General features: G+C 37.2%; 1 protein-coding gene across 1 annotated transcript; it reads right to left on the reverse strand.

Annotated features, from left to right (window-relative positions):
* Positions 1–10,226: 10,226 nt before the first annotated feature.
* Positions 10,227–16,454, reverse strand: LOC149213567 (uncharacterized). Its single transcript, XM_089392050.1, has 4 exons — positions 15,523–16,454; positions 14,308–15,391; positions 13,940–14,218; positions 10,227–13,798 (listed from the first exon to the last, which is right to left on the reverse strand). Exons 1-4 carry the CDS (start codon positions 16,065–16,067, stop codon positions 10,415–10,417), a joined length of 5,292 nt encoding a protein of 1,763 aa, XP_089248176.1. The 5' UTR covers positions 16,068–16,454; the 3' UTR covers positions 10,227–10,414.
* Positions 16,455–27,579: the final 11,125 nt, after the last annotated feature.

Raw genomic sequence — 27,579 nt, forward strand, 5'->3', positions numbered from 1 at the left:
AAAAAATAAAGATGTACTTGCCAGAAATGGTGGGGGAAAAGAGAGGAAAATGAGCCTATTTGTTGTACTTTGTCTCAAAAAAACCTTATCACCACTCTTGAACACGACACTTCTCATTCACCTGGGTTGGGAAATCCTTTGCCTAATAGTTGATCAAACCACATTGAAAGTCTTCAGCCAGTTTCTAGGTATTAACTTTGGGTCAATTGTCACCAAGCCATCTGTTGTGTCGTTATGTGTTCAAGAGGTCACTGCAAATAAACCATTCATCTGCAAAATATCTGTCATCCATCTTGACCATCCCTGAGTCAGTCCTTGCAACTAAATTTCTTCAACTTGATCTATGATTTCGTGTTGTGGGCTTGCCTACGACGGATCGCTTTCTATCGACATCAGCACATTATCTAGAAATATGATCTAGAAATCATCAGTACCTTGGAATCTGCATGCCTCAATGGCAGGTTTCTCGCCTTTGACGACAGTTTACATCATTGACTTTCGATCGGAGGATTGCGTGACATGTTCGACATCAACACATCTACTCACATCTCATGGATTGTACTGGGTACTTTGAGAACCATTGACATCACTGGTGGTCTCTCTCACACTTGTTAACAGTTTACATCATTGACTGGTAATCAAGTGGTTTCTACCATGTTCGACATCAACTCATTTATTCGCATGGATAGAATCGTACTTTTTCGGGAAGCAGAAATGAAGACCCTGGATCTAGTTTCCGCCATCCAGGCTGCGAGGAGTTTTGTATTCATTATACAGTAGACTAATTATAAACAGATGGTTGCGTCCATACTATGTCTACATGTGTCTATGATTATGATGTATTGCGAAATCATTCCTATATCAGAGAAGTAGTTAGTTTGTTAGTTAAGTTTTTGATCTGAGTATGGGAATGCCTACCTCAGCGATGATATGATCTCATATATGTATTTTGTGTTGAATATTTGCAGGTTCTGACTGGGCTCTCCACAAGATAATCCTCGAAATGATAAAGTGCTTCACCCTTCCTAGATGATATAAAACCTTGATCTACTACAGACCTCGCACTTTAGGGGGCAATCTGTTACACTAAAATTTGTCATCATGACTATTTGCAGTCAGTATGGCTCCATCAATAACCATACTGTCCTCCTTGGCAAGTCTTATACCTCTGCTCCTCATGTCAAACTCCAAAAAAGAGAGAAAGCCTTTAAAAAATCAATATAACTCTGGTTCCACACTTTCTCTTACTCTTACCTGCGTGCACGCACCTCAAGTACATAATACTTGCTTACTTGTACGCTCTGTATGTAAAGGGGTGGGCGCGTACCCCTGTAAAAGTCAAAAGGCGCAAGTTTTACTTCAAAAAACTTACTTGCGATCGATTCTAGAGCATTCTAGAAGATGGTTTGACATGGATTGAGCGCCTCCAGATGGTTCATGCATCCCAATGAAAGAGGAACTTATCCCATGAAGAGGGGAGCTATCCCTTTGAAATAGGGGCTTATCCCATTGATGGTGGACCTGTTTAACTTCCTCCAAGGCATTATAAATACAGGCATTGGGCCAGAGGCAAGGGAGGTTGAAAGCTGAACATTCCTAAGGGTAGATGCTGTTGAAATTAGGACTCCCTTATAGAGCTTGAGAGGAGAGATCCCAATCCTTTCTTAGCTTCATTTGGAAGTGGGTGAGCTGATCAAAGTAGAGGAGAACTCTTGCTGGACCCTGGGAGGGACCTGCACAACACCAAGGCACTGGTTGTAAGGTTTCTTTTGTTTCCAATTAATACAATTAAGTTCATTTTTCTCAACAAGTTGTTATATATAATTTGTTTCATAAACTCCTTGGTCTTTATGATGAATATGTTTTATTATATGAATTATTCAGGTGCTATGTAATCGTCTGCTTGTTAGTGAATGCAGGCTTTAAAGAGAAGGAGCTCATCTGGATCAAAGAGGCTTGGCTGCTACAAACAGCGTTGGACTAGAGGTAAGCCTTAAACACCTGGTTGCTTTTATTTTAAATGCATATTTAGGGAAAGATAGTGCTTGATTGTTTTGTTTGTCACTAGAAACACCTTAGTTTCTAGGGAGGTCGGTTTTGTCCGCAAAATTGACTCTTTCCGCATGACAACAACTCAAAATAAAATCAACCAAGGCTCCTATAAGGTAGGAGGTACTCTACATGACTCTAGTTAGACCCTCAACTAGAAATAACTAAACCAACTAAGTCAAATTAACTTAGTTAACTCGTACAAGTTGTCTTGTGATGTGGAATTACAATTTTATTCCTAATTTAATTCAAGGGAAAATTAAATCAAGATTTTCTTGTTGCATTTTCAAAACTCCCTCTCAACAAGAAATGGATTCACATCTACCCTGATCCAGTACCTTTGGAATGTATTGCATGCAACACCTCTCACTATTTCCACTGCTACTGCAACATTTGCAACTGAGAATAATAAACAAAAATAATCACTGAATCAATCTGCAACTGTTTACTGAGAAAACTATGCTACTGTTGAATTTGTTACTGAGCCTCCTGCTCTACACTCCTCAATATCTTACTGACATTGATCACCCTGCTACTGAATATTGTGGGCCCCTATAGCAAGGTAATGATCCATGAGACAACAAAATCTCAATGGACTGTGCCCAAATTTCCATAATTCTGAGACTAAGGATCTACATCACCTAACCTCACTCCTGAAGGTCTGGTTGCATGCATTGTGAAATATGATCACTCATACTATTGCTGCTACTTGCCTATTTCTTCTTCCGCACTACTTCTACAACTACTACAATAATGAATCTAATCTCCTAAGATCCTAAACTACTAGCTTCCATAGGGATGCTCCCTCTGAAACTAGACTCCCTTTGAGTCTTGATTTCCCTATGGGAAATATAGCTGCTCCTCATTCTTCCAATATCAATGATCACAACTCCTTTTTGTGTCACTAAACATTGGCTCATCAATCTGCCCAGTAATAGACTTCTAGCTCCATTAAGAAGTCTGCACATAGGTTCTTTTGGATGTGCCCTGAACTAGGGCTCCATAACTCTACCTCCTAACAACTCATTAGTTCTTCAATGATCAGTGTACATAAGGACTTCAAGGCTTTGTTCTAATGTGATTTCAGAGCTTTGATACCATGTAGAAATTCCTTTGTAGATTCAAACTGTGAACTATAATTTACTAAAACAATAGACTTGAATCTACTCTACTCATCAGTGAAAACAATTAATCAATCAAGAAATCACAACATAAACACGAGACAAGATTCAATCACATATGCTCAAAGATTTATCTAAGGGGAAAGCTCGCTTCTCAGAACCCCTTCCTAACTGTATATTGCATTAGACCATAAAAATAGAGAAGATTTACAATGCTTGCTCAAGCCCGAGCAACCTCTGCACTAGTACAATCTATCTCATTACCTCACATGTTGACTCTGGCCAATACTTAGCCAATTTTGTTGCCTGTGAAGTTCCTATTTCCTTGTGTTTTTCAATGAGGAATTAGGCCCTCTATGGATTGCGCAGTTCCTTTAGGCTTTCCCTCTGTCTGTATGCACCATCTATACAATTAAGATAATTATACAACTGATAGTACACTGCTCTTGAACTCCAATCTCAACTAGGTAACTCTCAAATATGACATAACAGTGTTATTTATGGCTAAATTATCATTTAATTGGATGAACACATGAAACAACACCCCATTGTCTAACGTCCTACAAGTTCCTCCATCAATTGGAACTAGTTTAACTAACTTTAACTCAGTTAAACTGAATTAATTAGTTACAACTCAAAATAAACTCAACCATGGTTCCTATAAGGTAGGAGACACTCTACATGACTCTAATTAGACCCTCAACTCAAATTAACTGAACCAACTAAGTCAAATTAACTTAGTTAACTTGTACAAGTTGTCTTGTGATGTGGAATTACAATTTTATTCCTAGATTAATTCAAGGGAAAATTAAATCAAGATTTTTTTGTTGCATTTTCAAGACTCCCTCTCAATAAGAAAGGGATTCTCATCTACCCCGATAGAGTACCTTTGGAATGTATTGCATGCAACACCTCTCACTATTGTTGCTTCTACTGCAACATATGCAACTAAGAATAATAAACATAAATAATCATTGAATCAATCAGCCACTGTTTATTGGGAAAATTGTGCTACTGCTGACTTTTCTATTGAGCATCCTGCTCTGCACTCCTCACTATCTGGCTGACATTGATCATCTTGCTACTAAATACTGTGGGCCCCCATAGCAAGATAATGATCCATGAGACAAAGACACCTCAATGGACCCTACCCATATTTCTACAATTATGTGACTAAGGATCTACATCATCCCACCTCACTCCTGGGGGTATGGTTGCATGCATGGCGAAATATGATCTAATCATATTATTGTTGCTACTACTTTGTTGTTGCTTTTGCATTTCTGCTACAACTACTACAATAATGAGTTTGATCTCCTCAGATCCTAAACTACTAGCTTCCATAGGGATGCTCCTTCTAAAACTAGACTCCCTCTGAGTCTCGATTTCCCTATGGGAAATCTCTCTGCTCCTCATTCCTCCACTATCAATGATCACAAATTTTTATGTCACTAAAAATTGACTCACTAATCTGCCCACTAGCAGCCTTCTAGCTCCATTAAGAAGTCTGCATATAGGGTCTTCAGGATCTGCCCTGAACTAGGGCTCCATAACTCTGCCTCCTAACAACTCATTAGTTCTTTAATGATGAGTGTACATAAGGACTTCAAGGACTGGTTCTAATGTGATTTCAGAGCTCTGATACCATGTAGAAATTCCTATGTAGATTCAAACTGCTAATTGTAATTTACTAAAACAATAGACTTGAATCTACTCTACTCATCAACAGAAACAATTAATCGATAGAGAAATCACAACATAAACATGAGACAAGATTCAATCACATATTCTCAGAGATTTATCTAAGGGGAAAGCTCGCTACTCAAAACCCCTTCCTATATGTATATTGCATTAGATCATAAAAATAAAGAATATTTACAATGCTTGCTTAAGCATAATCAAACTCTGCACTAGTACAATCTATCTCACTACCTCACAAGCTGACGCTGGCCAATACTTAGCCTATTCTGTTCCTTGCCAAGCTCCTGTTTCCTTGCACTGTTCAATGAGGAATTAGGCCCCTATTTAACAGGAGTTTTACTCCATTGGATTGCGCAATCCCTTTAGGCTCTTCCTCTGACTGATTGCACCATCTGTATAATTTAGATATTTATACAATTGATAGTGCATTGCCATTGAAATCCAATCTCATCTGGGTAACTCTTCGATTTGACATGCATGAGTTATTTATGGTTGAATTATCAGTTAATTGGTTGAACACAGAAGGCAACACCCCATTGTTTGACGTCCTACTAGTTCCTCCATCAGTTGGAACTAATTTAACTGACTTTAACTCAGTTAAATTGAATTAATTAATTACAACTCAAAGTAAACTCAACCAGGGCTCCTATAAAGTAGGAGACACTCTACATTACTCTAGTTAGACCCTCAACTCGAATTAATTGAACCAACTAAGTCAAATTAACTTAGTTAACTCATACAAGTTGTCTTGTGATATGTAATTACAATTTTATTCCTAATTTAATTCATGGGAAAATTAAATCAGGATTTTCTTGTTGCATTTTCAACATAGACCGACGACTAAGTTCACAAAGCAAAAACCATGGTAAGTGAGCATACAAAGAGCAGGGTTGATCAAAACAAAACAAAGAGAGAAGTGCATAAGGAAAATAAGAAGACCACAGAACGAAAGAGTGTTAGGTCCCTATACTACTAGTGTAACCCCTTATTGTTATTAGTACAACCCCCCTATTATATTGTTGTGCCTATGTATTCCCCATATTGTTATTATTGTGCCCCATAGAAGCCCACTATTGTTATTATTGTGCCCTTTCATTATTATTGTTATGTTGGCTCTAATTATATTATGACCCCTTAGACTCCTATATATAGAAAGAAGGTCTTGTCAATTGTATCATCTAAGAATTGTTCATTTGTGTAATGTAAAGGAGGTTGCCCCCTCTAAGAGGCTTATTTCTAAGGTGTTGATCTATCTTTTCTATCTTTTTGTGAGCTGGTTTCATAACATTTGGTATCTGAGCTTTCGATTCTAAGGTTTCGCTGCTCCAAACGGGTCATCATGGAATTTTCACTATAACTTTTTTTCTGTGGTGTTTCAGAAGCTACAGCAAAAACCCATTTGAGACAAAGTAATGTGAAACCGTAGATCCAAATTTCAGATCTTGTCTTGCTATATTGTCGAAGATATGATTTGAGTAAGTTAGGGTTTTTGCAAGCTCCATAATTTCATCTCAAACAGGTCATGGTGGAATTTTCGTTATAATATTTTTTCTGCGAAGGTTCAGACTCTGAAATTAAAACCCATTTGAATCGAAATCTTGGTGATGCTCAGGTCCAAATTTCATATCTTTTATCACTATATTTTTGGAGATATAATCTGAGGAAGTTAGGGTTTTTGCAGACTCCCGAATTACATTCTAAACATGTGACCTTGGGAAAATCGTCATAACTTTCTCTCTAAGAATCATATTGAAATTTTGTAAGAAGTTACAGAAAGAGGACGGACTGTAGTGTTTTGTGTATATTTTTCAGATCCTAAGGTTGAAACAGTGACACGTCGCACTTCGTACAAGTGCGCTCTACTGAACTAGTCTATAATCAGGTCATCGTGGGAGATTTGACATAACTCTTCCTTGCAGAATCCATTATTGCTCAGACTTGTGGGTTAGAAAGAGAATGCAGAGGGCTACTGTAGGATGCAATTTCAGAACTTGGAGATATGAAATTACAGAGTTATAGTTGTTTCAAGATCGAGATCCTAAAATCAAGAAAATGCGATATGAGGAAGTTTGGTGGCAATGATCCAGTAAATTGGATACTACAGATGGAGCAATATTTTGATTTACATGAGGTGCAACTATTACAAAAGGTACGTATTGTATCTTCATATTTAGAACTTGATCAATTTTTATGGTATAAAGGGCTTTGTTCTCGTAAACCACTTGTTACGTGGTCAATTTTCACGGAGGAAATGAGAGCACATTATGAGGATACAAAGAGCAACACCTTCTTTAGCCAATTGATAAATCTAAAAAAAAGTGTTCAATGGAAAAGCACATTGAGGACTTTCAAAAATTGAATATAAGGGAAAATGATATTCTAGAGAAGCAGAGGATTGACGTATCCATAGGGACGTTAAAGGATAACATTCAACATGAGGTTCATCTTTGGGAACCTGATTCATTGGACAAGGCATTCAGGTTGGTAAGAAAAGTGGAAAGCAAAATTATGGCAACAAGGAAGTCTACCCCTCACAATTCTAAAGATGGAAGTGTTGTTTATCCTAGCCTTCAAAAAATTACAAGGTTGACACCACAACAATTGGAAGAAAAAAGAGCAAAAGGGCTTTGTTACAATTGTGATAACAAATACATTAAAGGTCATAAGTGTGTTGAGAAGAAATTATTTTACATAGATTGTGAAGAGGAGGAAGAAAAGGATCAAAAAACATCAAAAGAAGAGGATATACACTAGGAACCAACCCCAGAGAAAGAAGAAATGAATCCGACCATATCTTGTAAAGCTTTAGAAAGAATTACCACTCCTCAAACTCTCAAGATAGAATGACATATCAAGAAGAAAAAGGTTCAAGAAGTGAAAGATCACATCGAGAAAGAAGAAATGAATCCAACCATATCTTGTAATGCATTGACAAGAATTACCACTCCTAAAACTATCAAGATAGAAGGACACAGCAAGAAGCAAAATGTTCAAGAAGTGAAACATCACATCGAGCATCAAGAAATAAATTCGACCATATCTTGTAATGCATTGTAATAAATTACCACTCCTCAAACTCTTAAGATAGAAGGACATATCAAGAAGAAAAAGATTCAAGCAGTGAAATATCACATCGAGCATCAACAACAAGTTCTCCAACTTTTAAAGGATAATGCCACTTTGGTGCAGAATTGAATGAAACAACAGGCAAATCAACATCACAATGAAAGAAGTTTTGATGTAGGCGATTGGGTATTTTTACGGCTACATCTCAAGCAAGCTATTTATGAGAAGGAAAAGTTGGCAATACTACATGCACTTAAGAAATTGCGACCTTACCTAATGGGAAGACACTTCAATGTAAAAACGGATCATTATAGTCTTAAATACTTTTTAGAACAAAGATTATCCTCTGAAGAGCAACAAAAATGGGTCACAAATATGTTGGGTTATGACTTTGAAATCATCTACAAAAAAGGGAATCAAAATGTCATTGCAAATGCACTCTCAAGAAAGGATGAGGACGTGGAAGCATTGTTTTGTGCTATTTCTATAATCCAACTAGATTGGGTAAATGAAGCAAAGGATGAATGGAAGAAAGACGAAGAAGTGTGGCCACTCATTCAAAAGTTGCAAAAGATCCCAGTTCAAACAATATTGGCAGAACTTGACGAGGAAGGGAAAATTATATTGGAACCTGGAGTAGTCACAGAAACAAGAACCTGACAACTACGAAATCGATCAATTTTCAGAGTATCTCATCAAGTGGAAGAACTTACCTGCTCAAGATTCCACATGGGAGGACAAGAACTCTATACAGAAGCATCAAGAACTACTCAAGCGTTGAGGACAACACTTTTTGAAGGAGAGGGGCATGTTAGGTCCCTATACTACTGGTGTAACCCCTTATTGTTATTAGTACAACCCCCTTATTATATTTTTGTGCCCATGTAGTCCCCATATTGTTATTATTGTGCCCTTACATTATTATTGTTATGTCAGCTCTAATTATATTATGACCCCTTAGACTCCTATGTATAGAAAGGAGGTCTTGTCAGTTGTATCATCTAAGAATGGTTCATTTGTGTAATGTAAAGGAGGTTGCCCCCTCAAAGAGGCTTATTTTTAAGACATTGATCTATCTTTTCTATCTTTTTATGAGTTGGTTTCATAACAAAGAGGAAGTGTGGATCCAAAAAATATTGTGAAGTCAGGAGAAGTTCAGTGACGCTGCATCCAAAGACTTCAATTAGTAGGAATGAGTATATGAACTCTAATTTCCTAGGAGTCTAAGTGCAAAGGCTTTTGGATGGTTGTTTGACCTACCAGAGGAAGATAAGTGCAAAATAAACTAAAGGCTACGGGAAGTATGGAAATTACCATATGCATTGCAGTGGCATAGAGCAAAAGTAGGAGCAACTCCCTTAAAATGGTAGTTGCCCAACAAGTGATGTCGATTTTTGCTAAGACGAAGTGTTGAGGAGCATAACAATAGAGAACAACAGTTGAAGCTATCACAAGTCACCAATGGCGAGATAGACAAGTTGTGCTAGCCACCATCTATTGTGAAGTTGAGCTCGATTTGGGCGAAAATGCAAGAAGCATAGCCAAAATCACCATTGGCTAGGACTTCACAGAGGAGGAGTCCCAATTGATAGATTTTTATAGGGAATACAGTTAAGATCTAAGTGCTTGGTGCTTAGAGTATTATTGTTTCGAATGATGATTGGCATGTTATTGGATTGAAACATTCATATTTGCCATAGGGGTGTTCTTCCACAGCCCTTGGTCCTTTGACTAGGTGGGACATCGACAACCCATGCAACCCACTCCCCCACCTTTCAGCACCCATTCCAAAGTATTCTAATTTCAAACTTATTTTAATAACATTTTTTGTTTTTTACTTTATTACATTAAAACTATTAATATATTGTTATTTTAAAATGCATCTGGTGTGAACCATGAAATAATATCTTTAATATATTGCTATTTTAAAATGCATTTTGTGTGAACCATGAAATAAGATATTTAATTATATAAAATAAGATATCATTAAAAAAAATATAATATATAATTTGTTTATTATAAAGTTTTTATTTATTTATGGAATTTATATATATATTTCTTAAATTTATTTAAATAATTATTTTTAGCATTATAATAACAAAAAAAATATAAACATTTTATTGTATTCGTTAAATATAATAAAAGAAAATGAGACATCAAATTAAAAAAATATACAATTCAATAAAGGTAGCTGAAACTGTTAATGGTTGAAATACATCAAAATGTCAATGAAATGACGTATTTCATTTAAAAAGGAAAGAAGAAAATCACTCTAATTTATTGAACATCTTTAGTAATGTATAATTGAAATTGAACATGTTTATAACTTTATATTGTTTGAATGTGAAACTTTATATTGTTTGTTCAAATTTGGTCTTCCAAACTTTTTGGTATTTGCTAATAACCTGTATGATAAAGAGATATCACAACAACCCATAGTTGAAAATGTCAATTACAGGGCTTCGTTTCGCTGCCGTTCACAGACTGCAATGAACATTATAATAATGACGTACTCTGATCCCAATATTTGCTTTTGACGTACTCTGATTCTTTTCCTTTTGAAGCGTCTGTTTCTTCCAGCGGCGTCGCAGCGGCTTCCCTACTCCAACAGCCCGCCGACCTTTCTTCCGTCCTTGCCGCAGGAACTTCCATCCTCCCCTACACAGCAACTGCAGTTTCCCACAATGCTTTGTTGCTAGCACCCTCAACAACCCCATATGTTCCAGATTTTCATGTTCTTCTAACTGACAGCAGTCTTTCACGTTAAGCATTCTAAATTTTGTCAACTGTGCCAGCCCCACTATGCTCTGCAGTTTCCGACACCCAGCAGCATTAAGTTTCCTCAATGATCTCAAATGTTCCAGACCTGGAAGTTCTTTTAACTCGCAGCAGTTCGCCACGTTTAGCACTTCAAGTCCTGCCAGCTGCTCCAACCCCTCTATGCTCTGCTGCTTCCCGCAGCCACTCGCATTAAGATTCCTCAACCTCTTCAGATGTTTGAGACCACCTGGAATTTCTTTTAACTCGCAGCAGTTCGCCACGTTTAGCACTTCAAGTCTTGCCAGCTGCTCCAACCCCTCTATGCTCTGCAGCTTCCCACAGCCACTCGCATTAAGACTCCTCAATGACTTCAGATGTTGGAGACCACCTGGGATTTCCTGTAACTCACAGCAGTTTGCCACGTTTAGTTCTTGAAGTAGTGTGAGATGCGCCATTCCCTCTATCCTCTGCAGTTTTCCAGATCCGCTGGCATTAAGCTTCCACAACGACTTCAAATGTTTGAGACCATCTGGGATTTCCTTTAACTCACAGCAGTTTGCCACGTTTAATTCTCGAAGTCCTGTCAGCTGCGCTAACCCCTCTATGCTCTGCAGTTTCCCACAGCCACTCGCATCAAACTTCCGCAACGACTTCAGATGTTCAAGACCACCTGGGATTTCCTGTAGCTCACAGCAGTTTGCCACGTTTAATTCTTGAAGTTCTGTCAGCTGCGCTAACCCCTCTATGCTCTGCAGTTTTCCAGATCCGCTGGCATTAAGCTTCCTCAACTTTGTCAGATGCTGGAGACCACCTGTGATTTCCTTTAACTCACCGCAGTTTGCCACGTTTAGTTCTTGAAGTCCTGTCAGCTGCACCAAGCCCTCTATGCTCTGCAATTTCCCACAGCCACTGGCATTAAGCCTCCTCAATGATGTCAAATGTTCGAGACCCGGAATTTCTTCCAGCTCAGAGCAATCTTCCATGTCTAGCACATCCAGTTTTGGCAGCTGCGCCAACCCCACTATGCTCCGCACTTTCCGACACCCACTGGCTTTAAGCTTCCTCAACAAAGTCAATTGTTCCAGACCTGGAAGTTCTTTTAACGAACAGCATTTTTCCGTGTTTAGCACTTGAAGTTCTGTCAACTGCGCCAACCCGTCTATTCTTTTCAGATAGTGGCAGTTAACCTTCAGCTCCTTCAGACGTACCAACGTTTCAAGACCTGGCAGCTCCTCAACTGTGTGGCATGCTACGAGTTGGAATTTCTCGAGCCTTTCAAGACCACAAAGTCCTATTTTTCTCAATGTACAACACTCGCTCAACTCTACCTCTATAAGTGTTGCTGGCAATTCTACAACCTCCACCAACAAACCACATCTAAGAATGCTGAGATGTTGAAGGTTTGGGCAAAGGCCTTCACAAAATGATAACTTTGAAATGTTTGTCTCGCAGAGTCTTAAGTATTTTAGCCCAAACATACAGTTGACAATGGAAGCGTCCACTTTATTCACCACTATTCCCGCTTCAAATTTTCTGAATTGCAGTTCGCTAAACGGATAGCCCTCTATTTCTAACTGTTGAAGACTGTTCAGCGCCATGACACATGATGGTAAGTACTCTAAACCCGAATTCTTGATTTTCAACTCTCTCAGCTGGGTCAACAATCTAATGGAATCCGGCAAATGTTTCAACTGAATGCAACCAGAAAGCTCCAATTCCTGTAAGCTCCTTAAGTCACCGATGTTATCGGGCAGACGTTTCAATTGGCTTCCTAAATGCAGAACTTGCAAATCACTTAGCTCTCCGATAGCACTTGGCAATTCTTTTAAATTTGTACCAGATAAAAATAATTTTAGCAATGACCGGTTATGTGAGACTTGCGGAGGCCATACTTCAATTTTCGGACAATCTCGGAGGTCTAAGCATTCAAGGGAACTTATCTTTCCAAGAGTTTCAGGAAATATCTGCAACTTTGGACAATAGCACAAAACCAAACGTTGCAGGTTCTGTAACTCCCCAAAGGAATCTGGGAGCCTCTCTAATTCATTGGCACAAGACAAGTCAATATGTCGGAGGTTCTTTAACCTCCCAAAGGAATCTGGAAGCTTCTTTAAGTTACGGCAACGAGACAAAGCAATATGTTCGAGGTTCTTTAACTCACCAAGGGAATCTGGAAGACTTTTTAAGTTTCGGCACCAAGACAAATCAATATGTTCGAGGTTCTTTAACTCACCAAGGGAATCTGGAAGCTTCTCTAGTTTTCCACAAAAATGGAGCTTAATACGTCGGAGATTATTTAACTCGCCAAGGGAATCTGGAAGCTTTTCTAATTTACTGCAACCAGACAAGTCAATATGCTGGAGGTTCTTTGAATTCCCAAGGGAATCTGGAAGCTTCTCTAGTTTTCTACAAAAAGCGAGGTTAATACGTCGGAGATTATTTAACTCGCCAAGGGAATCTGGAAGCTTTTCCAATTTACTGCAAAAAGACAAGTCAATATGCTGGAGGTTCTTTGAATTCCCAAGGGAATCTGGAAGCCCCTTTAATGAAGTACAGGAGGAGAAATTAACCTGTTGGAGATTCCTCAAGTTTCCAAAGGAATCTGGAAGCTCTGTTAATGAACCGCAATGGTTTAAATTAAGCTGCCGGAGGTTACATAACTTCCCAAAGGAATTTGGAAGCATATTCAACTGCTGACAACCGAACAGATCAATATGTTGGAGATTCCTCAAGTTTCCAAAGGAATCTGGAAGCTCTGTTAATGAACCACATTGCTTTAAATTAAGCTGCCGGAGGTTACATAACTTCCCAAAGGAATTTGGAAGCATATTCAACTGCTGACAACCGAACAGATCAATATATTGGAGTTTCGTTAAATTGCCAAAACAATCCGGCAGCGACTTCATTGAATTGCAGCGGATAAAGCTCAGGTGCTCCAAAGACTGCAGTTGACAGAATTCATCTGGCAATGTTTCCAGATGAAGAGTGGAAAATTGAGATTTAAGGACAAATTTTTCGAGTTGTTTCAACTTACCTATGGACTTTGGAAGTTCTAAAAGGTCAGAGTCAATAATACTCAACTCCCTCAAGTATAAAGGTACCTGCAATGTTCACAAATTTTCCAAAAGTGAGTTGGGGCCGTGGATGTCAATTGTAAACGTGGTGGTCTACCAAAATGGAATATATCCAAAAGCTATTTCATAAGGGAAGAACAAGCTCGATTAAATAATTACAATATATACCTGAATATTATGATCTTCCCACAGCGTTTTCAATGTTGCCGACCTGCACACTTGCAGAACCCTTAAACGCTCAATTGGAATCCAGGGAGGGAGGGAAGAATAAGGACATCTATCCCATCTGAGCCATATGAGATGTTGTGACCGTGCAGCCTTGAATATGCTTTCTTCCAAACAATCCCCTTCAACTCTAAGCAGCTTCAACCCGCGCATACCACGGAAAAGATCGCCCAGCTCCGCACGGTTTTCCACCGGCGTTTCAACCATGTTAATTCCACGCACCTAAATTGTTGACTGGAAACTGTAAGAATTACGATATTGAGACCACAACACTAATTTCAAAACGAATCTTAATGTTTCAAAATACTTACAATTAATTTCTCCGGCAGATTGTCAAGAATGTTTTGCGTTAGGCGGCAAAAACGATACGGGGAATTCTTCTCTCCGATATCTCTGCCCAGGTCTCGAAGATGGTCGTGCATTATTATATTATTTTTGCTGTCGACCTCAATGAGACACTTGTTCTGTAGATTCCAAAGGCCCAGCCATCCATCCAAGTCCAGTCCCTTCCATATTTGAATGGCAGTATCCCTGTCTTCTCCTAGGAAGAAACATGCAATATCTAGGAATATCTGCTTATCCTTTTCATTCAGGCTGTCGTAGCTGATTTTCAGTCTGCTTTGTATATCGTCGGGAAGCATATTTGAGATTTCGATCAATTGGGCTCTCCAGAGAGTTAGATCGCTGCTTCCACGAAGATGCGCGCCAATCACTGTGAGAGATAACGGTAATCCACCGCACGCATCGACAAACTTACTAACCAGTACCTCAAATTCTGCCACTGGACGAGGCTGGTCAAAGGCATGCAAGCAGAAGAGTTCTTGGGAGTGTTGCTGATTGAGACACTCCATCTTATAAATGGCTGACTCATTGATATCATTGTTTATAAGAAGCTGCTTATCGCGAGACGTTACTAAAATTACGCTACTGGGATGAAGGGCATCCTTAGCTGGTAAGAGTAATGCATCCAGCTGCGAAGAATGATCCACATTATCTAAAATAATGAGAGCTTGTTTGGATGACAGATTTTGTTTGAGATTTCCTTTCCCTTCATCAATGCTCCGTATTTGTACAGTCAATTGAGTCAAGTCCTTTATCAGGTCACTCTGTAAGGTAGTTAAAGACTTTTCTCTGATATCAAATAAAAAGCAAGATTGGCTGTAATTTGATCTTTCCTGGTTAAAGATTTCCTTAGCAAGTGTGGTTTTGCCAATCCCTCCAAGCCCCACAATTCCTATAACTCTAGTTACCCCAATTTGCTGCTGGTTCAATAACTCTTCAAAATCTCTTACTTTTTGATCCAAACCTGTTGGATATCTGGACACGTCGAGTGGCGGCTTTTTAACCTTTGCCAATACCAATTGCACGACCTCATTCACCAGTCGCCACTCCACACTGAATTAATATTCACAAACAAATTACTAATTAGCAGTAAGCAAAGCGTACATAAATAATTTGTCATATACATATCAAACTAAACAATATAAAACGAGGAACAGGAAGAGATGGAGTTCTCAGTTTCTCACCCATTATAAGCTCCTTTCAGGTCGAAACCGTCTATATTTGAAACATTAAAAAGAGCCTTTCTCCATTTTTCAATGATGTCGGGGTCGTAACGCGGCTTCTCTTGATGCGTTTGGGAGTCGGTTGTTTTCTTTTGTTGGAGCTCGGTCAGGGCTTTAGCGTACACTCCGTCTTTGCCAAGTGTCCATCGAAGGTCAGCAGGGTTAACACCGCAGAAGATTGGAATAATGGTTGACCGGCCCGACTGCATGGACTCCAACATAAGTAGTAGCTCATTGAGACACCACTCAGACTCTGCATATCGACGAGAGAAGATTGCGATATGGACTGAAGCATCTCTTATAGCCGCAGCTATTTGAGAAGTGAAGAAGTCCCCCTTCTCCATTTCTTCCTTGTCCAGAAACGCTTGAAATCCTAAATCATGAAGGCGATTGTAGAGATGGGCGGCGATGGATAACTTGGTGTCCGGCCCGCGGTGGTTGATAAACACCTGGTAGGGAGCCTTGTTGCCAGACGAGTTGGACGACGATGCCAACGGATTTGCCATGGAATACACAATGAAAAAACAAAGATGAAATGTATGAGAGAGATTGGGATTAAAACCTGGATCCAGTTGATCTCACAAGTGTGAAGAGCCTACCAGCCGCTTCCAAGTTACAACCAGGGTTTGGTAATCTTAATATTTTCAGAGTCCTCGACTGGTTGGTCTTGATCTCACAAGTGCAGAGTGGCTACCAGCTGCTTCCAAGTTCCAGCGCGACTTTGGTATGTCTGTGTATCTCTCTCCCAATCTGTTAAGAGCAAAACTGCAACGATTTCGTTTTGTTTCAAACCAGAGGTCCTTCTCCTATTTGGAAACCCTAATTCAAATGTAGAAAGAGGAGTTATAATGTGTCACGAAATACTACTCATCAAAGGAAGCATCTCGCCAGCGACCACACCACATGGAGAGCACTGAGCTTTTTCCCGATGGATGATTACCTTGTTATGTTTAGTTTATGGGAATAGTTGGCAGAGAGGGACATAAAGTTTGTGACCAATATATTATATTATATTATATTAGATTATATTAATATTTAAGGAAGCGACTTGGGAATTTACTGGGTGGAAGCATCTCGCCACCGACAACACCACATGTGAGAGTAGTAGTAGACAATGGAGACCACTGATCACGCGTTGAGTCCTTTGGAGATAGCTTTTTCCAGGTAGGGCTGGAATTTGAAAACAGACGTATTGGACAAATTTGCCCGTTTTCACACCTGAACGACTGGTTTTCACGGTTTCAAAAAGTGATTTTTGATAATTTTACAATATTTTTAATTATATTTAACAAACAAATCACCTCGTGAGGTCTGTCAAATTTCATTCTTTGCTCCCCATTATGATTATGTTTATGTTTATTTTATGGAAACAGTTGGCTGAGAGGGACATAAAAATAATATTATAATAATGGTTAAAAGTCTGTTAAATTAGCAATTTGTTTGATATGAGCAATTTGTTCGTCAAATATAGTGAATTTATTTTGGCCATCAATATTTTGTGATAAAATGTTTGAAATAAATATTAAAATTAAGAAATCATCAAACTCAAAATATACTTTAAATTTGAAATTCTTACCTCACTACTCGTACACACATTTACTGATTACACGGACAGATTAGGGCTGGATAGGCATCCCAGGGACAAGTTTGACAAGGGAGTTCGATTTCAAATTTCAAGCTTGTCTGGGTATGTTTAGGTTTGTTGGGTGTATTTGGACGAAATATTTTTAGTAATATTGAACATTTGGGCATTTCTGTCCAATTAAATAACTTTTTTTTTTCACAAAGAAAAAAACATCATTGTATTATATTGAGACAATATAAAAGATCTAAATGGTACAAAAATGGCCCAAAATAGATGCTGGGAAGCCTTGATTTTGAAACACCTTGACCAAAAACTGAAGGATGGGATCCTTTAAAGAGGATGAGACCAACATCGCTGATCCAAAAGAACATGAGATATAATAAAAAAAAAAACAGCCATCTGTGCATCAAATGCTGAAACATATCAGATATGAATCTGAGATTTTTAGAGATTGCTGGAGTGCCATATATCAGGTTACATACAGGAGAAAAACAACAAAAATAAAGAAAAGAGAAACTGTAAATACCCAAAAGAGCTTCAAGATTCAGGGATAGAGAAGTCCTGGATAAAACATGAATTCTCTCCATCCATTACCTTCATTGACCATGAACCTGAACCTAAGAGCAAACCCTTCTTTGAGATGCAGTCAGCTTGGAGATCCTTCTTTGACAGGTAGTCAGCTTGGAAATTCTGAGCACCGCACATGTGTCCTATCCAATCAAATACTTATTTAAGAAAAGATGATTTAATTAAGATTTTAATATTATTTCTTTTAAAACCGTTTAAACAATAGATATTTAACAATTATAATGAAGTCGCTTGAATCCTTAGTTGGATAATTTCAAAATGATTTATGGGTGAGAAACTCAATGGGTGAATAACGTTAATTTTTAAATAATTATATATAATTATAATTTATTTTAATTATTTGTAATTAATTATATTAGTTAAAGAATTAATAAGTTAATGATAAGAGATATTAATTTGTTAGTTAATTAAGGGTGAGAGATTTAGTAACTAATGGTTATAGGTATGTTTGTTAATAGGTTAATTGTTAAGGGCACCAAGGAAAACAAAATGTTAATTGTTAAGGGCTAATAAATTAGTAGTTGGGGTTATTTTGGCTTATTGATTTATGGGTAATGATTTAGGTTTATAGTAATGGGTTGAAATTATTATTTTAGTGGTTCGTGTTTAACTTAGTTTAGATTTACGAGGTTAATTTGTTAGAGGCTAAAGCCTTAATGTTTTGATGATTAAATAGAATGAATAAATTAAAGAGGGCCAATAAGATAATTAGTTAACATAATAACATTGATATTTTTAACTTCTATTTTCCATAACATTAAAGTCTCTATATGTAAACTTTGTTGTTTGAATATAGTAAAGTTCATTTTGAACTTAATAATGAAAATAATGATTAACAATAAAATATTGATAACTAAATAGTTAAAAACATGATAGGAAATATCATTTTATTTTAAATTAATAAAATGGGAATAAAAATTCTCTAACATTTAAGAATTAATATTGGTTAATGCCCTCATTTCTATTACATGAAAATTATTCATAAAACTTATTTATTTTCAAAATTTCACAAATTATTCGGGTAAAGTGGCAACAGACAACCTAGCCAATTGGGGGTGTGGGTAGGCAGGTAGAAACCTTGATATAAGGGGCAAGGAGTTAAGTGAAATGGAAGGCATGAGAAGTCTAGAGGAAATCCTAAGAATAGACAAGGAAAAAGGAGAAAACCCCTTATTGGGGTGTGACGGGCTAGAGGATTTAGAGGAACGACAGGACGATCAGTGGGCATGGTGGGCCGAGGGTGGTTCTGCAGGCCAATTGGCATGGCACGCAGAGGGAGAAGAGGCTGGACAGGGGCCACGAGAGCTAGCAAATGGCAGTGGAGTAACATGCATAACTAGGCACGGACAGCTGGTAAAGCAGGTAGAGGTAGGAGCGGATGGCTAGTTGTCACGAACGACAGAGGGAAGAAAGCAAGGAAAAATGCAACGGAAGCTGACAAGTGGTGAGGCAATCATAGAAAGCTCGCGGCAAGAGCAGTTGGTGGTAGGCGAGATTTAATGATCGGTAATGATGGGAAATGTAGTGGAACCCCATTCCCAGACTCTCATGTGGGAGAAAGGGCGGCGGAGAGAGGAAGAGATCACGTGGTGGGTCCTTCGAGCGACATGCAGGGCAGGTGGAAAGAAAATCAAAATGGAAAGAAGGGCAGGTTGAGAACCATTCGCATGCAGTAAGACAAGGTAGGATATGCAGCTGAAGGTGGTGAGAGCCAAGGGTTGGAAGATGTCGAGCAACGTTCGGCTATCATTTGCAAGAACTGGTATGTGCTCTCTGTTTTCACTAACGATTGTCTGGAAAATATGAATCGGCTCCTGCTAAGAATTAGCTTAAAAAGATGTGTGAAAATGAATCTGGATGCAAAACAATGGATAATTTTAATGGTGCCCCCGGTTGCTTTCAATGTTGAGGCCTCCTGGTCTTCATGGGTATTTGGCCTGTCATCTTGGGGAGAGATCAACAGGCTTGTCATCCGAGGAAGGGGGTTTGGGAATCCTTATCTTAGCCTCAGGGTAGATAGGTTCTGGGGTATGAGTAGAAAGTTGAGTCATTATGTGGCCAGCTGGGTCATCCAAATAAGTTTCCACTGCATCTGTCAGAACATTTTCTATAAGTTGATATAGTTGAGAATGTGGCTTGAGAAGGAAGGTGTCTCAGATAAGTGCAGAAGGCTAGAAATTTTACCTAGCCTTGGTGCCTCCCTTGACTTTTTGATAGGGTTGATAGGTGCGGTAACCACTCTCTCGTGGACTGGTATTAGAATTGTAATCTAGTGGGAGATTGAAAAGCAATGTCTGACCTACTAGGGTAGCGATAACTAGGGCAGAAAGAATATTTGGAAACCAGGGGGTAAGGCTACAATTATAGTTGGGTGGAGGACGATGGAAGTCTTACGAGAGTCGGTGAGAGGGGTTATTCAAATTTTCATGGGAAGAAAACAGGACGATGGTGCTGTTATTATCCTTCAAAACTTTGTGGGGGGAGTAGGGAATAAGGGTGTAGATGGGGTTTATCATAGTTCTTAGGGCACGGAGTGGATGAAAACACTTGTGACCGAGAAGTCTCACCCGATATGGGGGAAGTTTGTGGGGAATCCCAAAACGAGTGAGGCCAATCCTCAGGTCGAGTATCCAAACAAGAACAGAAGGAAAGATGTCAATTTCATTACCAACTCACAGAGCATAAAATTTTATGAGTCCACTATGGTTAATTTCATGATGACTTACAATATTATATTCCTAGTTTTTGTTATAAGTAGCTTAAATATCAGAGTGCAGAGAACTCTGAAGACTCGACACTTAAACCATGCTCCAGTCATGACACAGGTGCCCCACTTGGAAAGGAAAGGAAAAAGTAGAAAAAATAAGAATTGGATGACGAAGGGAGGTAACCAACCGGGAAGGAAAGGAAACAGGGGACCGAGAAAGGCCTGAAAAAAGATGAAAGGCCTAGAAGTGACTTCAAGCAAAGGCCTAAGCAAAAGAGGCAGAAAACAGGGAAGGAGAGTATGCAGAACCTAATCAACACATACTATGTAGGAACCTCGGCTTAGGTGAAAGCAATAATCTCCAAATGGGAAAGAGAACTAAACACAAACATTGAAAATCAAGAGATCGAGGCAGAGGAATGGGAAACAATCATCAAAGACCCAGGAAACATCAGAGGACGCCAAACGATGGTTCGCCAAATTATCCAGCAGTATTGGGTCTTGAAAAACATCCTGACCCGTGCTATGACAACCTATAAGGAAAGAGAATACCTGAAGGAGGATAGACCAGCAGACCCAAGTATGGAAGACTTGCAAAGGGAGATACAATCTATCCAAATGAAGACGTATAACAAAAACCTCATTGTGATTTTGGGTTTGAGCACGAAAGCCCCGACCCCTGTGCATTCTTCAAATGAATGAAGTAGACTAGTAATAATAATTTTGTCTATATGATGGCTAGCATTTACTTTTTTAGCAAGAATTATATAGTAGATAAAGTTGCCAATGTAGCATGGATGGTAAGAAAAACTCTTTTCAAATTTTGGACAACATTCGATACAGACAGGTGGCCAACAAACTTGGTTTCCTGCAGGCAGGTTAAGGCCACTTGCAATTTTTTAGAAATCATACTTATTTTCATGAAATATCGATAGAAAAAGGGATCTACCAAGCTTACACAAAAATAAAAAATAAAAATAAAAATTCACAAATTATATTTAATAAAATAAAATAGTTATAAAATTCATATTTCATCGACCATAAATATCTAAATATCCAAAAATATTTTTAAGGACTGATGTAACTCTTCTACCTTCTGTTTTTTTAATTGAAATCTAGCAATAATGTTTTTGGTGAAATTATGGCTTTTTGTTGTTTAAAATGTATTTTTAAATGCATAAATGGATTTAGTGTTTGATAAACCCCTAAAAACTTAAATTGTGTAGATTTCACAACTCAAATTTGTGATTCAACAATTTCTAGTTCTATTTTAAGTAAAATTGATCAATTATATACCCCCAAAAAACCAAAACTTAAAAGAAAAAAATATGGCCACTTTAAAATAGTGGTTATGGAAATGAACTCTTTTTTTTCCAACAGAAAAAAGCATATAATTTTTATTCACATGAATCAAAGTATACATAGAGAGTTTTAGTAATAATAAAATGGATCATAAAAAAAAATACATGGTTGCTAGTTGAGTCAAATAATTGAGCCAATATACGTAGAAAATGCTTTATTGTTCTAGTGCCTAGGTAGAAAACAACTTTAATGGTTGTAGCCAATAGGTCAATGGCTTGTTTAAACAACTGATTAGTTAGACAATTGTGTTCTCAATGAATATGGAAAAATTTAAGGTCCTTCGGAAAACTCCTACAACTACGTAATCTTCAATTTCCATGGTGAATAATTAAGTTGTTTAAAGAACTAATATCGTTTAGCCAATCAATGAGCACTTAAGAGTCATCAAATACCTGAAATCGTTACACGTTTCTTTTTTAGGCAAAAAGCAATGTGAATCACAACCCCATAAGCTTTCCTTTGTTTTTGTGCCTATTCCCAATCCTAAATCGAAGGAAAAGGAGTGATCAAACTTCAGATAAAAGAGGATGTATGCTCCACATTTGTCAGGGCTCTGTTCTTAGCCTTATCAAAGAAGGCCCAGGATAAATCTCTGGAAATCAATGCATCAATAGAAACACATGCAGGTTTAATGTGCCTCTCCTCTTTGAGCTCAAAAAAACATTGTTTGATTTGGTAGACCACCCTAGAAATATCAGTTAACAGTGGTCCTCGAATATGATCCTATTCTTGGAAAGCCAAATTTTCCACATAAAAAACAAGGCATGAAAGTAAACATAGTAAGTACAGGTGATGTCAACCAATTAAAGATCCACTCAACAAGATCTTTCCCCTCCCATACTCTAGGACATGCCAAGTCAAATTGACTAATCTACCAAATAGAGAGGGAAAAGTCACATCTAGAAAAAATATGACTCACATTCTTTGAATCCTTTTGACATAGTGTACACCAACTTGGGCCTACCCAACCTCATTTCTGCAAGTTTCCATGTGTTAAAATGTTTTTGTGGAGTGTTAGATAAACAAATAATCAAGTTTTGAGAGGGAATTTCCACTTCCATATTACATTGTACCATCAAAAATGTCTTGTTGCCTACTCATATTCCTCTGCTACTCCATAAGCTAGTTTGGTCGTGACCACTCCATTCTCTTTATTTATGTTCCATAACAAGTGATCTAAACCTTGTCTTAGGGACATTCCGTTATATGCTAAGGAGCTAATGATTGAAGACCATTCATTTGTTTTGATCAATTGAGAGACCCAATACATGTGTTGTATACCACTTCTTCGAAGGATCGATGTCATCTAGATAGGTTGCATTAGAAAGTGTGTTGATGCCTATAAAATTTAGAGCCAACGCAAGGGTTAATGATAACCTCTTGATTCCATCCCTAATGGTCCAAGGATAATATGCTATTAGGGTTTACCATATGTTTGACCCCACTTTTCGTGATTTTAAATGTGATCTTATCCATTTAGTTACAAGCTTTTTCCTCTAGTACTTGTCCCTCATTAGTCTAACACAAAGACTTGTATCGAAAATACATCTCCAAAGGCTTTTTGTTTTTAGGTATTTAGCAAAGGAGAAAATATTCCTTATCCCCCAACCTCCAGTCTTCTTTAGCTTAGCTAATGATTTCCATGTTGATAAATAGAAGCTAGTTTTCCTTCTACCTTGCAATAACAAAGAGAAGCGCAACATTTAGATTTTCTCCAAAATAGTTATGGGTACTCTAGCTAGTGCCAACCAATAAACTAATTTTCCTTCCAAAATAGATTTAAGTAGTATAAGTCGATTGCCTAAAGTGAGCTAGCGATTGCACTAGTGGGTAATCCTACATTCAAGCTTCTAATTAACCATAACCGATCTATGATTCTATAATTGTAATCTTTTAGTTGATAACCTAAGTATTTCAAACCAACTTCGAAAAATGAAAATGAAATTTAAGGAATTAAATATTTAAGATCCATCAAAAGGTGATCTAAAGTGCCATTATAAAGGAAAAAGGATTTTGTGTTACTTATTTCAATTCATGACGCTTCACAATAGAGATTGAGGGAATGCTAAATGGTTCTTGACTCCCCTAGGGATCCATGTCTGAAAATAAGGACATCATCAGTAAATAGAAGTTGTAATAGTCTAATTAGAGAAGAAAATTGAATACCTTTTATTTGACCATTCCTTATAGCTTCATTTAATTGGATGCTTAATCCCTTCTCTACTAGTAGAAACAAGAAAGGGAACAATGGGCATCCTTGTCTAACTCCCTCATTTCCTTAAAGAACTCTTTCAATGAACCATTCACTAGAAAATAAAATTGGCTAAGGTAACACAAGCCATAATAAAACTACTCACTCCCAATGAAAGGCCAATTTACAAAAGGATCAACCTCAAAAATATCTAGTTGACCCTGCCGTACACCTTCACTAGATCTAGTTTCAAGACCAAACCCAACAAATTATTTTCTTTCATACTGTGAAGTCCCTCTTGTGTGGTTCTAATGGAATCAAGAATTTGTCCATAAAACAAGATCCCAAACTGTTCTTTTATTACACCTTGTGTCAAGAATTATCTTAATTTGTAAATGAGAATTTTAGCATCAAGTTTGTAGAGGAATTTACATAATGAGATGGGCCAAAAGTCTAAAAAAGTCTCTGGAGTTGACATTTTAGGAATTAATGTGATGAAAATTGCATTTAGCACACCTAGTAATCCTCCCCTTACTCTAATCTCCTCCATGACCCTTGTTATGTCCTTACCCAAGAGATTTAAAAAGGTCAAATACAATTCAACTATTCAGTCATCGGGGCCTAGGCTTTTTTATTTATTTGCCTTCCTAAGTGCCCCCTGACTTCTTTCTCAGTGACTATCTCATTTAATTTCAAATTCTCCCTATCATCGAACATTTGTGGACAGGGAGGAGAGGCCCTGATTCACCTTTGAATCAAGACTAGTATGATCAAAAGGCCTCCATGTGGAATGTACTGAAGTTATAAACAAGCTATCATGTAACCAATGGGAATTGAACTTGAATGGTGATCTCTACTTTTATTAAGGCTTACTCAGTTGCAGGAAGATAGGGGAGTGGTTCAAGAGACCTAATGTTGTATCCACTACCCAACTTCTATATGGCCCAATAGATGACAACAAATTTTTAGCTACAAGGTATTGATGTAGTCTTTTTGAAATACCATCGTTCAACACCCTCTTATTTCTCTATATCAACTTGAAACTTATAAATTATATTTCTAATAAAGTACACATAGACTTATATATATATATATATATATAGAGTTCACTATTAACCATGGAAAATTATTATTATTTAATGACATGTCTTATCTCATCAGTGACCAACATTATGACATCACCCTCCACAATAACAAAGACATTTAAGTAGTTACATAATCAATTTTCAAGTCATACATTAATATGACCCTTAACTAATAAAATAACTACATATTAATAGGTTCGTTTATTATTTTATTTTTTATCAATAAAATAACTCATTTTCTTTATTTTGCTATATAATATATTTTAAATTAAAATTTATTTTTAATATATTAATTTTAATAGAATTAAGATAATATTAATGTCATTTAAATATCTATATTAATATAGATAATACACTCTAACTAATAGATGAAATGATTCTTTTGTTTTTTGTTTTTAATAAATTTTCTCAAAATTTTATAGATTTTTATTAATAATCATAAATTGTTTAATTTGCAAAGTTTAAGTGCCTCAAGGGTTTTTCATGGTGGTGAATTCATTTATATATTCAAAAGTGCATTTTAAACAATAAGAAATTACAACCTCTTTAGAAATTGTATTGTCAAATTTTGGCTAAAGAAACCATTTAATCTATAAAGTGAGCCTATAAAATTATTTTATTTATAAAAAATAAAAAATTAAAAGCTTGATAATAATTCTTTGTAAAATCAATAATTTAATATTTTATTAATATTTTCCCAAATAATATATATATATCTATATATATATATATATATATATATATATATATATATATATATATATATATATATATATATATATATATATATATGCTTTCTATTATATATAAAAAAAAATATATATATAATGCTTTCTATTATATATAAAAAAAAAAAATTACATTGTTGTAGTAGTTGTCTATCTAAGGATTTTTGACAAAACATGGATATCACAAAACCGAAAGAAGAAACCCCTATGGATTTTTCAAACTCAAAAGAATATCCTAAATTAGGGATGATCTTGAGAGCGACTTTTCTTTCCTCTCTTTCTCACAACCTTGGTCAAATCTACAGGATGCAGATTAACCAAAGTAATTTGCAGATTATTTTTGAGAGTTGGAGATTCCTTGTCGGCATCAGAAGATGTTGATTCATGACCATTCTTCAGCATACCCAAAAAGATTTCAAATTGCCTGTTTGCAGAAGGGACTGTGATCCCTACTGAATCCTCATAAGATCGGTGAGTAGTGATAATTTGATCTTGGTCCCCCATAATCATATCATCATCGACGCCCTCATCCTCTTAATTAGAAATAGAAGAAGTCTCACCCTCTATAGGGGGCAGGTCACAAGGTTTACAAATTTTAGATTTTGAAGTTCCATTATGACATTTCTTGTTAGAGTTTGACAGAGTGCAAGAATTTTGTAAATGGTCAGTTTGAAGACAAACATGACACTGAAACACAATATTCTCATTATCGAAAGATTGGGTCCAATGATAATCATCGATTTTTAATTTTATTTGAATCGACAACCCTTTTCTAATGCCAATTTACACACATATTATTCCATAAATGTACAAGCCATACTACCCTCAAGAGGTGTTTATGGTAGGATAACGACCCAAGGAAATACCTATGCTCTGAAAAACTTAAAAAGTGCCATAGATGGGCAGACAAATTAGGAGGCCAAACTCATATTGGAATCTTGGTGATGATTGTTGTAGAGGGATCAAAATCTGGAAATCAAGGGATTATGAACAAACTAGATTTACCCTAGAAATAAGACCCACTAGTTAGGACCTTCTAGTAATCTTTTCATTCAATGAAAAACACTACAAAGAAACCCTTAGAGCATAATATGACCTTGCACTTCTTAGTCCACACCACATCAATCCACTTATAAAGGTATGTTGAATGTGGTCATAAGCCATTGAAGTGGCAAATGAGACCTGACTCAGTGTAGAGTTGAAGCTAGTCCTCTAATGTGAAGTTTTAATAGAGGGAAAATCCTCAACTTTGTCCACTTGGGACAACCTGGGTGTTGTCTGGGGTTGTTGATAGTTGGAACCTGTCTTGAGGGCATCCTTGAGGAACAAAGGATTTGAAGCCAAATATGCCCCACCGCCCCTAGCTCCACCATTCAGGCATGCAATAAGAGAGATAGAGGGATCCTTCTTAATGACATAATCTTTGAGTACCTAGTCCATCTTAATTTTCCTTCCTTTGTAAAGAAGCCTTAACAAACCCACGAGAATTCATTTCAACTGTTTAATATTCGTTGTGAGCATGGATACACCATTAACTTCATTGAACATGATGTAGAGGGATTCTCCAAATAAAGATATGACAAATATTGGGAATTTTTGGAGATAATTGAGTCCCCAATTCCTTCCTTGTCTAACTGGTGAATTTTTCCAAACACGTTGCATACTTTCTCACCATTGCCATTCCCCTTGTAGGTGTCTCGTTTAAAATTTTCAACAAACATTTTGCAGGCATCCATATCCCTAATGGCCATGCTATGCCTACTCCTAGTTCC

The sequence above is a fragment of the Pinus tabuliformis genome, chromosome 1_1, assembly GCF_031772625.1.
Source record: "Pinus tabuliformis cultivar Carrire ecotype Pingquan chromosome 1_1, CPIR1, whole genome shotgun sequence".
Taxonomy (NCBI): domain Eukaryota; kingdom Viridiplantae; phylum Streptophyta; class Pinopsida; order Pinales; family Pinaceae; genus Pinus; species Pinus tabuliformis.

Coding starts and splice junctions, on each gene's coding strand:
- LOC149213567 (XM_089392050.1), bottom strand. CDS start 16,067: ATGGCAAATCCGTTGGCATCGTCGTCCAACTCGTCTGGCAACAAGGCT. Junction 14,219..14,307: donor ATCTGCCGGAGAAATTAATT/GTAAGTATTTTG, acceptor TCAACAATTTAG/GTGCGTGGAATTAACATGGT. Junction 13,799..13,939: donor GGGAAGATCATAATATTCAG/GTATATATTGTA, acceptor TGAACATTGCAG/GTACCTTTATACTTGAGGGA.